The sequence below is a fragment of the Oncorhynchus nerka genome, linkage group LG10 (assembly GCF_034236695.1).
Source record: "Oncorhynchus nerka isolate Pitt River linkage group LG10, Oner_Uvic_2.0, whole genome shotgun sequence".
Classification (NCBI taxonomy): Eukaryota; Metazoa; Chordata; class Actinopteri; order Salmoniformes; family Salmonidae; genus Oncorhynchus; species Oncorhynchus nerka.
The window spans coordinates 26,085,121-26,098,365 of NC_088405.1; the positions used below are offsets into that span (position 1 = coordinate 26,085,121).

General features: G+C 43.7%; 1 protein-coding gene across 1 annotated transcript; it reads right to left on the reverse strand.

The window, feature by feature from the left end:
* Positions 1–6,422: 6,422 nt before the first annotated feature.
* On the reverse strand, positions 6,423–10,723 carry LOC115135066 (zinc finger protein Pegasus-like). The gene is made up of 4 exons (XM_029669309.2): positions 10,339–10,723; positions 9,836–9,981; positions 8,999–9,172; positions 6,423–8,788 (listed from the first exon to the last, which is right to left on the reverse strand). Exons 2-4 carry the CDS (start codon positions 9,966–9,968, stop codon positions 7,821–7,823), a joined length of 1,275 nt encoding a protein of 424 aa, XP_029525169.1. The 5' UTR covers positions 9,969–9,981; positions 10,339–10,723; the 3' UTR covers positions 6,423–7,820.
* Between the last annotated feature and the right edge of the window lie 2,522 nt (positions 10,724–13,245).

The window sequence follows — 13,245 nt, forward strand, 5'->3', positions numbered from 1 at the left end:
ACGAAAACACAAAACACTATGACCAAGGCGTGACAGAACCCCCCCCCTAAGGTGCGGACTCCCGGACGCACCTCAAAACCATAGGGAGGGTCCGGGTGGGCGTCTGTCCATGGTGGCGGCTCCGGCTCGGGACGTGGACCCCACTCCATTAGTGTAATAGTTCCTCCCCTTCGCGTCATGGGGTAATCCACCCTCTCCGCCGACCATGGCCTAATAGTCCTCACCCAGATCCCCACATAACTGAGGAGCAGCTTGTGACTGAGGGGCATCTCGGGACAGAGGGGCATCTCGGGACAGAGGGGCATCTCGGGACAGAGGGGCATCTCGGGGCAGAGGGGCAGCTCGGGGCAGAGGGGAAGCCCGGAACTGAGGGGAAGCCCGGGACTGAGAGGAATCCCAGCACTGAGAGGAATCCCAGCACTGAGAGGAAGCTCAGTACTGAGATGAAGCTCAGACAGGTAGTAGGCTCCGGTAAATCCTGGCTGGCTGGCAGATCTGGAAGAGACTGGTTGTCTGTTTATGATAGTGACAAACCATTACTTTAGAACAGGCTGATAGAGACTGTGTGCAAAACACAATGTGCGTCAATTTGGCCTACAGAGCAGAAGTGAATTGTTTTAAGATAGCTAGGAGAGACAACCACATTTCAGTCATAGTAAGTACCTTTTTCTTCAATAAAGTAGCAATGAGCATAGTCAATGTTTGTAAGAAGAGACACATTTAGTCAATGCTTGTAAGAAGAGACAATTATAGTCAGTGTTTGTAAGAAGAGACAATTATAGTCAGTGTTTGTAAGAAGAGACAAATATAGTCAGTGTTTGTAAGAAGAGACAAATATAGTCAGTGTTTGTAAGAGACAAATATAGTCAGTGTTTGTAAGATGAGACAAATATAGTCAGTGTTTGTAAGATAAGACAAATATAGTCCGTGTTTGTAAGATGAGACAAATATAGTCCGTGTTTGTAAGATGAGACAAATATAGTCAGTGTTTGTAAGAAGAGACAAGTGTAGTCAGTGTTTGTAAGATGAGACAAGTGTAGTCAGTGTTTGTAAGATGAGACAAATATAGTCAGTGTTTGTAAGAAGAGACAATTATAGTCAGTGTTTGTAAGAAGAGACAAGTGTAGTCAGTGTTTGTAAGATGAGACAAATATAGTCAGTGTTTGTAAGAAGAGACAATTATAGTCAGTGTTTGTAAGAAGAGACAAATATAGTCAGTGTTTGTAAGAGACAAATATAGTCAGTGTTTGTAAGATGAGACAAATATAGTCAGTGTTTGTAAGATAAGACAAATATAGTCCGTGTTTGTAAGATGAGACAAATATAGTCCGTGTTTGTAAGATGAGACAAATATAGTCAGTGTTTGTAAGAAGAGACAAGTGTAGTCAGTGTTTGTAAGATGAGACAAGTGTAGTCAGTGTTTGTAAGATGAGACAAGTGTGAGTGTTAGTGCAACAAGTAGTTATCATAAAGTAGGTAATGTATCAATTAATAGCCTATGGGGAAGGTCTAAAACAGTCACCATCATGGTATTCCATTCATCTTTCCTGTCTTCGACCATAGTCTTGAAGGTGACTTCAACTGTTGGTATGATGTCATCTCTGTCTACGATGGCCCTTCCATCAACTACTGACTGCTGGGGAAGCTGTGTGGAGGACAGAGCTCAACTTTTTACGCCACTGGAAATTCAACAATTCAAAAGTGACAGCTCCTCAACATACAAGGGATTTCAGGCAGAGTATCATGCAGTGGGTAAGGCACTGAGACGAGGGAAACATTCATAAAGACATTCATTGCATATGATGTCAGAGGTGAGATATGCAAATATAAAAAATGATCAGGCCATATAAAATGCCTTCTCTTTTACTCATGATAATACTAATACTAATTTAGAAGCTTGTTATAATTGCTGTATTATAAGAAGTGAAGGTTATTGTAGATACATCGGTTGTAATGGTTTTCTTCTGGTGAAAGAGAGGCGGACCAAAATGCAGCGTGATTAGTTTTGTACATCTTTAATAAAGATGAAATTACAACAATCTACAAAACAAGAACCGTGAAAAAAACAAAACAGTCCTATCTGGTGCCACAAACACAAAGACAGGAACAATCACCCACAAAACCCAACACAAAACAGTCCTATCTGGTGCCACAAACACAAAGACAGGAACAATCACCCACAAAACCCAACACAAAACAGGCTACCTAAATATGGTTCCCAATCAGAGACAATGACTAACACCTGCCTCTGATTGAGAACCATATCAGGCCAAACATAGCAATAATCAAACCAGACACACAACATAGAATGCCCACCCAGCTCACGTCCTGAACAACACTAAAACAAGGAAAACACACACGAACGACGGTCAGAACGTGACATCGGTGGCTATCAGGTCAGCAACTGGTCCTGCTCGTCTTCCTGTGAATACAGGGGAGACTGTTGCCAGGACTATCAACAACCACAATATTGTAACAGTGAGTGCTCTTCCGGCGTTAAAATGTTAGCTTTTGTGCCATTTGATCTACTTTGTATAGAGTACTGTCCTGGCACAACCGCAGAACCCAACACCGATGCTCAAACCGAAATACCTGCAACCACAATTTTTTCTCTCCCAAAACTGAAACCTGTAAAACTTTCATCTTTGCCAGCATATAGTTTGGCGACCCGTGTAGAAAATGCTGACCATAACAATAGTAAAATGTGCATGTTTTAAACATTTGGCCTCACAAGTGATATTATAGTTTCTAAATTGCTTTCTGTCAGGCTTCCTGGAGGTACAACTGTGGTTACAATTTTGGAAGCTGTTCATGCTCCAGCTCCTGTCAATACTATGGCAGCTGTTGCTATGACTACAACAGTATGAGTCTAATACAGTAGATCAGATGGTTCAGGTATTCTCTGTGAGAAAGCATACTACAGAGTTTGAAAGGATTTGATTTGCAGTATTTGATTAGATTTTTTTATTTGAATGTGGATCAATTCTGGGTAAGAATACAAATACTGTATCTTCCACCAAGACTTGGGTTGTTCTTCAACTCTAAAATAAGTATGCAATGTCCCAGGTAATCCGAAAATAATATTGTAACAGTGGGTGTAGCAACCGGAGCCATTTCTTCAGCTGTGTCAGAATGTTGCTGTACAACTAGCGTAGTTCAACAAAATTCACTTTAATCATTTTTCATATTTCAAAGCTTTTTGGAGAATGTAACATAATGCAAACATAAAAAAATGAATCATAAATAATCAAATGCTTTGTTCATGTATCAAAGCTTTGGTCCGACAGATAAAAAGTTCACTGGATTTCCAGTAACTTTGAGTAGTGTGGTGTTATTATAACTAACTTAGTAAGGAAATGACTTTCTGTCCTGCAGGGGCTTCCTGTAAGTACAACTGTGGTTACAATTTTGGAAGTTGTTCCTGTCAATACTATGGAAACTGTTGCCATGACTACAGCAGTAAGTGTCCGAGACAGACAGTAGATTGGATGAGTCCTTTGATTCTCTGTGAAAGAGCACACTGCAAAGTTTGCACACAAAAAGATAATTCGGGGCAGAAATACTAACCCCTGCTACCAAGACTTGGGTTGCGCATCCACTCTAAGTAGGCCTATGTAAAATATGTACCAGATAATCTGAAAAAAATATTGAGTCATACATCCTGTTAATATGCAGTTGAAGTTTAGCTTTGAACAATCTTAAAAAATGAATGCAGTAGTACCAGTCACACACCCCCTCAATGACTTTAAGCACCGTTGCATTTACTCCAGTTTGGTTTGGATATTTCTCATTCTTATGTTTTCATTCACACAGCAAACTGCCCCACCACCACACCAGATATTCCATCCATATCAGCTATTTCAACTTCCCATAACATCCATTAAAAAAGTTGACTCAATAAGCTGTAGAATGACAGAACACAAGTAAAGATCAATGTGCAACTAAATAAACCTTTGACACCAAAAATGATTTACTGTAGTAAATCACATATGGTGTCAAGAAGATCTCTCTTGAAGTCATTTAAATGGATTTTGTGTTTCATTGCTCTTTCCAAGTCTCAGGAACTCGCACCACCAGTGGAAGAAACCTGCATGGCTCTGGTTTCATCTCCAGTCCCTACTATCCAGAATATTACCATGACAACACCTACTGTGTATGGGATCTATCAGCTCCCTCTGGCCTCAGGATCTTCCTGTCATTCACTGACCTGGAGTGAGTGAAGATTCCTCTTCAGAAATGGTTCCTGTGATTAACCTCATTTGTTTAATCTTAATGTAAAAGATTTGAGTAAAGCTTCAGCTTGACAGTTCCCTTTCAAGAACAATCTAATGGATTTCAATCATTCTGAATGTGCATGAAGACAGATCTCGAAATGGAGTTCACATTGACATCTATTTCAGTCCCCTACACAGTAAATGTATGCTCTTTGTTGGTTCAGGTTGGAGAACTGCTGCTACTGTGTACGATGGGTCGTACATCTCTGTGTACGATGGGTCGTCTGTCTACTCGTCTGTCTGATACGTACAATCTGACATCAACAATGGCACCTCTTCGGATGCCTACCACTCCTCTAACTAAATGACGGTTGTCTTCCACTCTGACTACTCAGGGGTCAGCAGGGGCTTCAGGGCCATGTTCAGCAGCTCCCTCACATGCAGTTATCGAACACATTTATCTCAGTTATTCTGACATCGATATTAAATGTTAGGAACTTAGGTTGATTTGATTTATTTTGTTGTGTTTCAGGTCGAATGGACTGCTCCTCCGACAACATGAACATAGTGATTCAAAGATCCAACCCAAACTCAAGGGGCTACGATGCCTACAACTTGTTCCTGAACGACCAGCACCTCAGGTCAACAGCTAGCAGGTGGTGCTCAGCTTCCCGATCAACACCTGTGGGACCCAACGAACGGTAAATGAACTCACCAAAAGCAAAGCGATTACTACTATGTTTGGTATGTACAAATCTACATAGAGCTCTATCTATGGTGCTGCAAATGTTTATGTTTTATGAACAGTGGATATTGCTACATCGACTAGCATCTACATTTTCCAATCACTTTCTATTTCTTGTCCAATACCTTTTTTTTGCCTAACACTCTAAACAGTTTGAGAATGGGAGAGTAGATTACACCAACGCCACCCTACCGGTCCGACTCAGGCGAGATCACACACCTTTCTCATTTCATGCTGCGAGTGGTATGTCTTATGGAGCAGGACACCATGTTCTAGATTATGTACAAGACCAAGCATGATGGGGATAAGAGTACCATCACAGGCATGGGCAGATTCAATGGCACAATGGCCCTCTTTACCAGCAGCAACTTCTACACCCAGATAGCCCAGACTCCATATGAAATTACCCTCAACCAGAACTTGTACATCCAGGTCCATCTGAGGGGGTCCGACAGCAGCCTACATGTTCCTGGACACCTGTGTGGCCTCTCCCTCCCCTCATGACTTCCAAACCAGATCCTACAACCTGGTGAGCAACAGGTAAGAAACAGACTGCTGACCTGCAGAGCCATGAGATATCGTGGAGAAGGAAACATTCTGGGTCCTATACTTTATCAACAAGTTCTTATTCTTCAAGGATCTTGATAAAATAAAAGTTTGTTTCTGATACACCCGCAGCTACACCTTTGGTACCAGTGGCGACACCCGCTTCACCTTCCAGGCCTTCAAGTTCCTGTGAGCCCACAGGTTTGTGTACCTGCAGTAGGTCACCATTTGTTAAGCCACCGACTACAAACTCCAGCTGCCGCCGAGACAACCGCAGCCGTAAGGCCAGGGACCCTCCCAGGAGAGCCACACCCTGGTCCTAGGACCCATCCAGCTCAAAGGTCAGAAGTCAACTCTTAGTAGGGCCATGAAGTCATGATTTCTCTAGACATACATGGACATACTAACCTGGGCACAGATCTGTATGGGCTAATATTTGCTGCTGATGTTTGCTTTAGGCTGTTGAAAAATCTCAAACAATTAGGAGCACCGTCATAATCTTCTGAATGTTATGCATGTTATCTCTCTGGTTCAGACACAATGTCGACATAAACAGGTCTTCCTTTCCTCAGACCTGGAGAAGCCAGATCAGAAAGTGTCTGATAAGGAAGAGTTCCAGGCTAAGGTGGAAGCGTAAGACAAAGCTGACCAGCCTCAACAAACTATAATTATTTAAACTATCAATTCAGTTCACCTGAGGCAATGAAGTATATTCACTGCTACTGTACACAATCATGTATGTCTTTGCTACTTTGGCAAAATGATTAAAAGCATTCTCAAAAGACAATTATTGGTGTCTGAACATCTTATTCCATGTGCTAGCATTGAAACAGATCAAATATGTGACATTTTGCATTCTGACAGAATGTTCATTCAGAGACACCAAGAAAACGGACAAAAGACAGTTGAGACAAAGAAACGATCTGTTAGAAAACACTTTACTCAGAAATGTGTTAATATTTCCTCTCACATAAAATTTGACCGCCAAAACACTTCAACATTCACCTGTCCCATAAAAGACACAACACAAACAAATTTCCTTACAGGTGTTTCTTCTTCTGTGAACTTCCCCCTCCAACATTGGATGCCTGTACGCATGTTGACATGCAACTAGTCCTAGTAAAAGTAACTATTCTTCACAAATGTTGCTATGCAACAGACAACAGTTTCCAATATAAAACAACCCTGCTAAGGCAGTAGTCTTCACTTCAGCATAATGTCAATGTCATTGACAACACCCATCAGGCCAGAAAATGTAGAATAGAATACTCAATAAATATCAAAAAAAGCATTGAGATCCACAATATGCAATGCCTTGATTAATGCAGGACAGGAGGAATCCCAAGGCATCGCATGTATGCTAAAACATGGCATCTCTGGTGCTACTTGGCAATTTTGAACTCAGTAGACATGACAAAGGAGAAGAGAGAGATATGGTGATACTGCTTTGACAGTAAACGTGTTAGATCTCGCAATGACATATGTTATTTAAAGGTCAGAATATAACATGATGTATAGGTTAGGCTTTATTCTATGCAACATCCAAATAACAAAAAGTTGCTCAAATAAGAAAAGCACTTATTGTCACATACACCGGAGAGGTGCAGTGAAATGTTTTGTTTTACAAGGTCCGCCATAGTAGTACGGTGTCCCTGGAGCAAATGAGGGTTAAGTGCCTTGCTCAGGGGCACAGATTCTTCTCCTTGTCAGCTCGGCATTCAAACCTGCGACCATTCAGTTACTGGCCCAACGCTCTAACCGCTAGGCTACCTACCGGTGGTTAAAGTAGGGCACTGTGTACCGATCCATCACAAATGACAAGAAGAAAACGAACGCAAAAACATCTCAACATATAAGATGTGTCCATTTCAGTACGGGTAAAGAGATTGTGAATATCGCAGGCACTGTTGGGAGGCATGAATGGTGCAGTCTTTCACTCTGAAATGGTTTAGTTGGTTATGGTTACAGCCACTAAAGAGCACTCTCACAAAGGGGTTAGCATCATCTAGAACTATGTTCGTAAGGCGGAAAATAGTGTTCATGTCAAAAACCCACATGAGGAATGTTCATGATCAAACAGGCCAAGTGACATGTACCTCTAAAACCACTCCATCCCTACACTCTAGCTACAAATGCATGGGCACTGTCAAATGTGTTATTATCCCCCTATAAAATCTAATTCACTACATGGAATTTTCAGAGGCTACATCAAGGCCAATTTCAGAAAGTTCAACAGCAATAAATAAAATCACCATCATGGAATTAAATAAAAACAACCTCCATTCATTCCCTCCAGTCACTGACCCGGCAACAAGTCACTGCTTATGCTGCCCTCTGGCAAAATGGCAGGCAAAGTCGTACTTGCTCCTGCACCTGTGGCCACAGATGTTGCACTGGAAGGGGTTCTCGTAGCCGTGGCAGCCCATGTGGATGGTGTACAGGATGTTATCAGGAAAGTAGATGTCACAGTGCTGGCAGTGGTGCAGCATCTGGGGGTCTTGATGCAACGAGGGCAGGCCCGGGGCTGGTGTGCTGGGCTGGCTGTTGGTGATGCTGGGGGTACTGGTGCGCCCACTATGCTCACTGCGGGGATCTGCCCCGGGGCTGCAGTTGCTGTGTGGTGGGGGCCTGGGCTCTGGGGTGATGGAGGAGGAAGAGGCATGGGCAGTGCTGGCTGACACAGCAGCAGGAGCAGTGCCTGGGTGAGGCTGCTGGATGAGGAAGGGCTTCTCGTCCACACAGGACTCTGCACCTGGAGACATGGGAGGCTGCTGGGTCTGGTCCTCAGCCTCCGAGGGCAGGCTGGCCAGCTGGCCGGCCAGGGTCGAGAGTTGGTTGAGGGGGTTTTCCATGACCAGGTTGTGGTGATGATTGTGGTGGTCGTCCATTGACCTACCATCTCCACCAGCGCCCTGGTTGTCGTAGGTCTCCTGGCGCAGGTGGGGCAGCTCGTGGGAGTAGTCATCCAGGTGCTCAGCCTTGTGCACCACCATGGAGGGGGGGCTGAAGTTGATGAGGAGCCGGCGACCGTACCCCAGGCTGGTCTTCTTCTGCAAGACGCTCAGCATCTTCTTGTGGGAGAGAGAGGAGCGAGCACCCTTCATTGGTAAGAGCTTGTGCCGGCGGCGGCGGTGGTGTGACAGGTTGCTACGGTCACTGCAGCGGAAGGAGCACAGCTCACACTTGTAAGGCTTCTCTCCTGTGTGGGAGCGCATGTGGGCCTCTAGATGGCGCAAATAGGCAGAGGCGAAGGGGCACAGGTGGCATCTGTGGGGTTTCTCTCCTGTTTGAGAAGAGGAAAGAGGGAGATAAAGAATTAGAAGGAAGAATAAGGTCTTAGGATGAAATGTTTTTTGGCATTGATTGCTCTAACTAGGCCTAATGAAAATAAAGGGTGCCAGCTTTGTATAAGGGAAAATGCTCAACTAGTGATGAATCTAGTCATATCACCTGGTAGCATGTGCATGGTGTTATCGGGTCCATTCAAGCTCACCTGTGTGAATGCGGATGTGCTCAATTAATCGTGCTGTGCCTCTGGTGGCATAGTTACAGTAACGGCACTTGAGTTTGCCGTCATATGTTCTCTCGAAGCCATCCACCAGCATCCCTGAGCCGTCGTCAAGGGACATATCTGCTGAGGGGTGGTCCAGCCCATTCCGACTGCAGTCTGCACAGGTACAGGAATAATCACAACACACAGTTTCAAGGGAAATATCTATTATAGAGAAATAATTACATTCGCTCACATTAATGGATTTTAGAATGATAACAGAGACATGGATATAACAGTTTGGATAGTCAAATTATGGTCTGCGTGTTGATGCCATAGTTAGGCCTACCGTACACCATTCATAGACGCCAACTACCTTTCGCGCCTGTTCATAAAGCTATCTTCTTCCTGGGGGACATTTGTTAAGAGTTCCTACGCTCGGTCTGAACGGGAACACACATCGCTTACGGTACAGTTTTGGAAACATAAGGAACGTATCTTTCATATCAGTGAGAAATATTAGTGATGAAAAAATGTATAGAGTTAGAGTTCCCACATGGCCATATCTCCATGTTACAGAGAGTGTTTATGGAAGACAGATGGAAGGTGACCACCTGTGTGGGTAACGGAAGAAGGCAATCAGAAATGTGTTATAACTGAAAAATACTGTTGGCTGCAACTGTGATAAAGCCTGGATGTGATATGAAAGTAAATGGCTTTATGTTCCTAGAACTGTATCGCAAATTACATTGTTTTCGTGGAGTATTTGGCTCTTTAGAGTGCCAGAGCCAGTCTACCTCAAACTAACAGAGTTCCTTGGACATTCTTGGCTAGGCCTACCTGCTGGCAACTCGTCCACCTCTTTGACGCCACTGACAGAGCCTGAGATCATGTTCACATGTTGAGTCTGCTGACTGAGATACTCTTGGAAGTCTTTGACGAAGTCCAACGTCTCTGGCTTTTCCTCGCACATTGGAAGTTAGTGACTGTTTCAGGTGAAATCACGTTAATAAAACTGTATCCATCACAACACATTATTAAATATTATCAATTGGCAGACAGATGACAGAAAAACATGACAACATATTGACATAACGTATTATTTAGCAGTTCCTTTTAGCTAACCAATGTCATCGATCATTGTGAGAGCATCCAACATTGATTGCTGGAACATCATCCAACATTGATTGCTGGAACATCATCCAACATTGATTGCTGGAACATCATCCACCATTGATTGCTGGAACATCATCCACCATTGATTGCTGGAACAGCTGACCGTAACCTGGTAACCAAGGAGCTAACTTTCGTAGCTAGTCAAGTTTGCTGGCGAATCAACTTACCTTTTCAAAATGTTAGCAAAGTGTAAGTAAGCATGAATTTGTCTGTACTAAGTAACGTTAATTGACCAGTGGCGACAAATTATTGATCAGCTCCGTTGTAATAGCGTTCCCATGTTGTTGTTGCGAAAGGTCAGGTTAGCCAGTTCGCTAGCTATGCTATAATATCGTTCCAGAGACATTGTTTTTGTTCGTCTTTCGGACAACACAACGGTTCCGTCTAGCTATATAGGCATCACTCAACAACGGCTGTTCCTATGGAAGCTATCAATCGGGTGGTCTCTAAGCACATAAATATGCAATGCAACGCTAGCTGAATCAAAACAATGAATCCGTTTGTGGGGGTGAAAGTTCATCCAGTGCACCTGCGAAATTCCTCCCGCCTGATGTGCAAAAATGTCACGAAGTTCTGTTCCTACGTGTAAACTGCTGTAGCTAGTAGCCTAGTTCTTTAAAATAAAATCTGTGGTAGAACTGTAGGGTGACTTTAATTCTTTCTCAAGATCTAATCAATGCAAGTAGACTACACTAACTAACTAGATACTAAAAATATCTATATATATTTTTGTCAGGGCTAAATAATAGTCACCTGTAATGAATCACCTTAACGGGTCTGAACTGACTTATTTAGCTTCGGTTTGCGACTGAGAACAATATTTGGGTCTTGGAGGCCTGCTTTGATCTGTGTCTCTTGTTGCAACCCGGTCTCAGAACATTTTGTAATGAAACAGCAGGGAGCAGGTCTCGAACCCTCAACCTTCTAGCCCTAAGTCAACTGGGCGGTGGAGTCGATATCAGTGCTTATAAACCCAGGGTCCTTACAGTACTCCCTCCTTTCAAAGAGTGCGTCCTCGCACTAGTTTGCGACTCTAAGTCTTATAGGAACACGCTCACTGACCAAGCCCACGCACTGTCATGGATGCAAGGTCCGATCACTTCTGACACCAGTGTAATGACACAGGCAGGGAGCAGGTCTTGAACCCTTGACCTTCTAGCCCGAAGTCCAGCGCACTGTCGACTGTGCAGCAAAAGTATGCTCAAACAGCAGAGTCGATATCCGTGCTTATAAACCCAGGGTCATTACAATTTCATCCGAGACACTCCGCATGATGGTGCCACATGATGGCACCGACAGACATGGCAGCTCTGCTTCGAGCTCTTAAGCAACTTGGCTGTATTTCGGGGGGGGGGTTGTGTTTTTTTCTTACATTATTAGCCCAGAGAGTTTTTTGTGTTATTACATACAGCCAGAAATAACTTTCGGATATCAGAGTGGCGGAAACTCACCAGCATTACGACCAGGAATAAGACTTTCCCAAATTGGATCCTTTGTTTGTACTCCCCAGGGCAATTGAACTCATCCCAGAGGCTGCTCCAAGACGCCGCTGACTGCGAAGTAGAGGTATTCAGAGTGGGCTTCTAGTCAGACTCAGGAGGTGTGCACAACATCCACCGCTTCACAGTATATTACTCACTAATGTTCGGTCTCTGGACAATAAAGTAGACGAGCTCAGGGCGAGGATCTCATTCCAAAGAGACATCAGGGACTGAAACATACTCTGTTTCACGGAATCATGGCTCTGATATACTGTCCCGGTCCATACAGCCAGCTGGGTTTCTCAGTACATGGCGCAGACAGGAATAAACAACTCTCCGGGAAAAAGAAAGGCAGAGTATATGTTTCATGATTAACTACTCATGGTGTGATTGTGATAACGTACAGAAACTCAAGTCCTTTTGTTCACCCGACCTAGAATACCTCACAATCAAATGCCAACCGCATTACCTCACCAAGAAAAGTATCTTTGTTTATAGTCACAGCCGTGTATATTCCCCCTCAAGCCGATACCACGACGGCCCTCAAGGAACTACACTGGACTTGTGTAAACTAGAAACTACATATCCATTTATTGTAGTGGGGATTTTAACAAAGCAAATTTGAGGAAAACGCTACTGAAGTTCTATTAACACATTGACTGTAGTACTGGTGCTGCTAAAACACTTGACCACTGCTACTCCAAATTCTGGGATGCCTACAAGGCCCTCCCCCAACGTCCCTTTGGCAAATCAGATCATGACCCATTTTGCTCCTCCCTTCATATAGGCAGAAACTCAAACAGGAAATACCAGTGCTAAGGTCTATTCAACGCTGGTCTGACCAATCGGACTCCAGGCTTCAAGATTATTTTGATGACGCGGACTGGGATATGTTCCAGGTATCCTCCGAGAATAGCATTGACATATATGCTGACACGGTGACTGAGTTCATCAGGAAGTGTATAGTGGATGTTGTTCCCACTGTGACTATTAAAACCTACCCAAATCAGAAACCATGGATAGATGGCAGAATTTGCGCAAAACTGAAAGTGTGAACCACCGCAATTAACCATGGCAAGGTGACTGGGAATATGGTCGTATACAAACAGTGTAGTTTTTCCCTCCATAAGGCAATCAAACAGGCAAAACATCAGTACATAGACAAAGTGGAGTTGCGATTCAACTGCTCAGACACAAGTTAAAACTTGCAAGGCTGCCGGCCCAGACGGCATCCCTAGCCGTGTCCTCAGAGCATGCACAGACCAGCTGGCTAGAGTGTTCACTGATACATTGAATCTCTCCCTATCCCCACTTTCTTCAAAATATCTTTCTTGTACCCAAGAAAGCAAATTTCACTGATCTAAATGACTATCGCCCCGTAGCACTCACTTCTGTCATCATGAAGTGCTTTGAGAGGCTAGTTAAGGATCATATCACCTCTACCTTACCTGACACCCTAGACCCACTTCAATTTGCATACTGCCCCAATAGACCTACCGACGATGCAATTGCCATCTCACTACACACTGCCCTATCCCACCTGGACAAGAGGAATACCTATGTAAGATTCATGTTCATTGACTATAGCTCAGC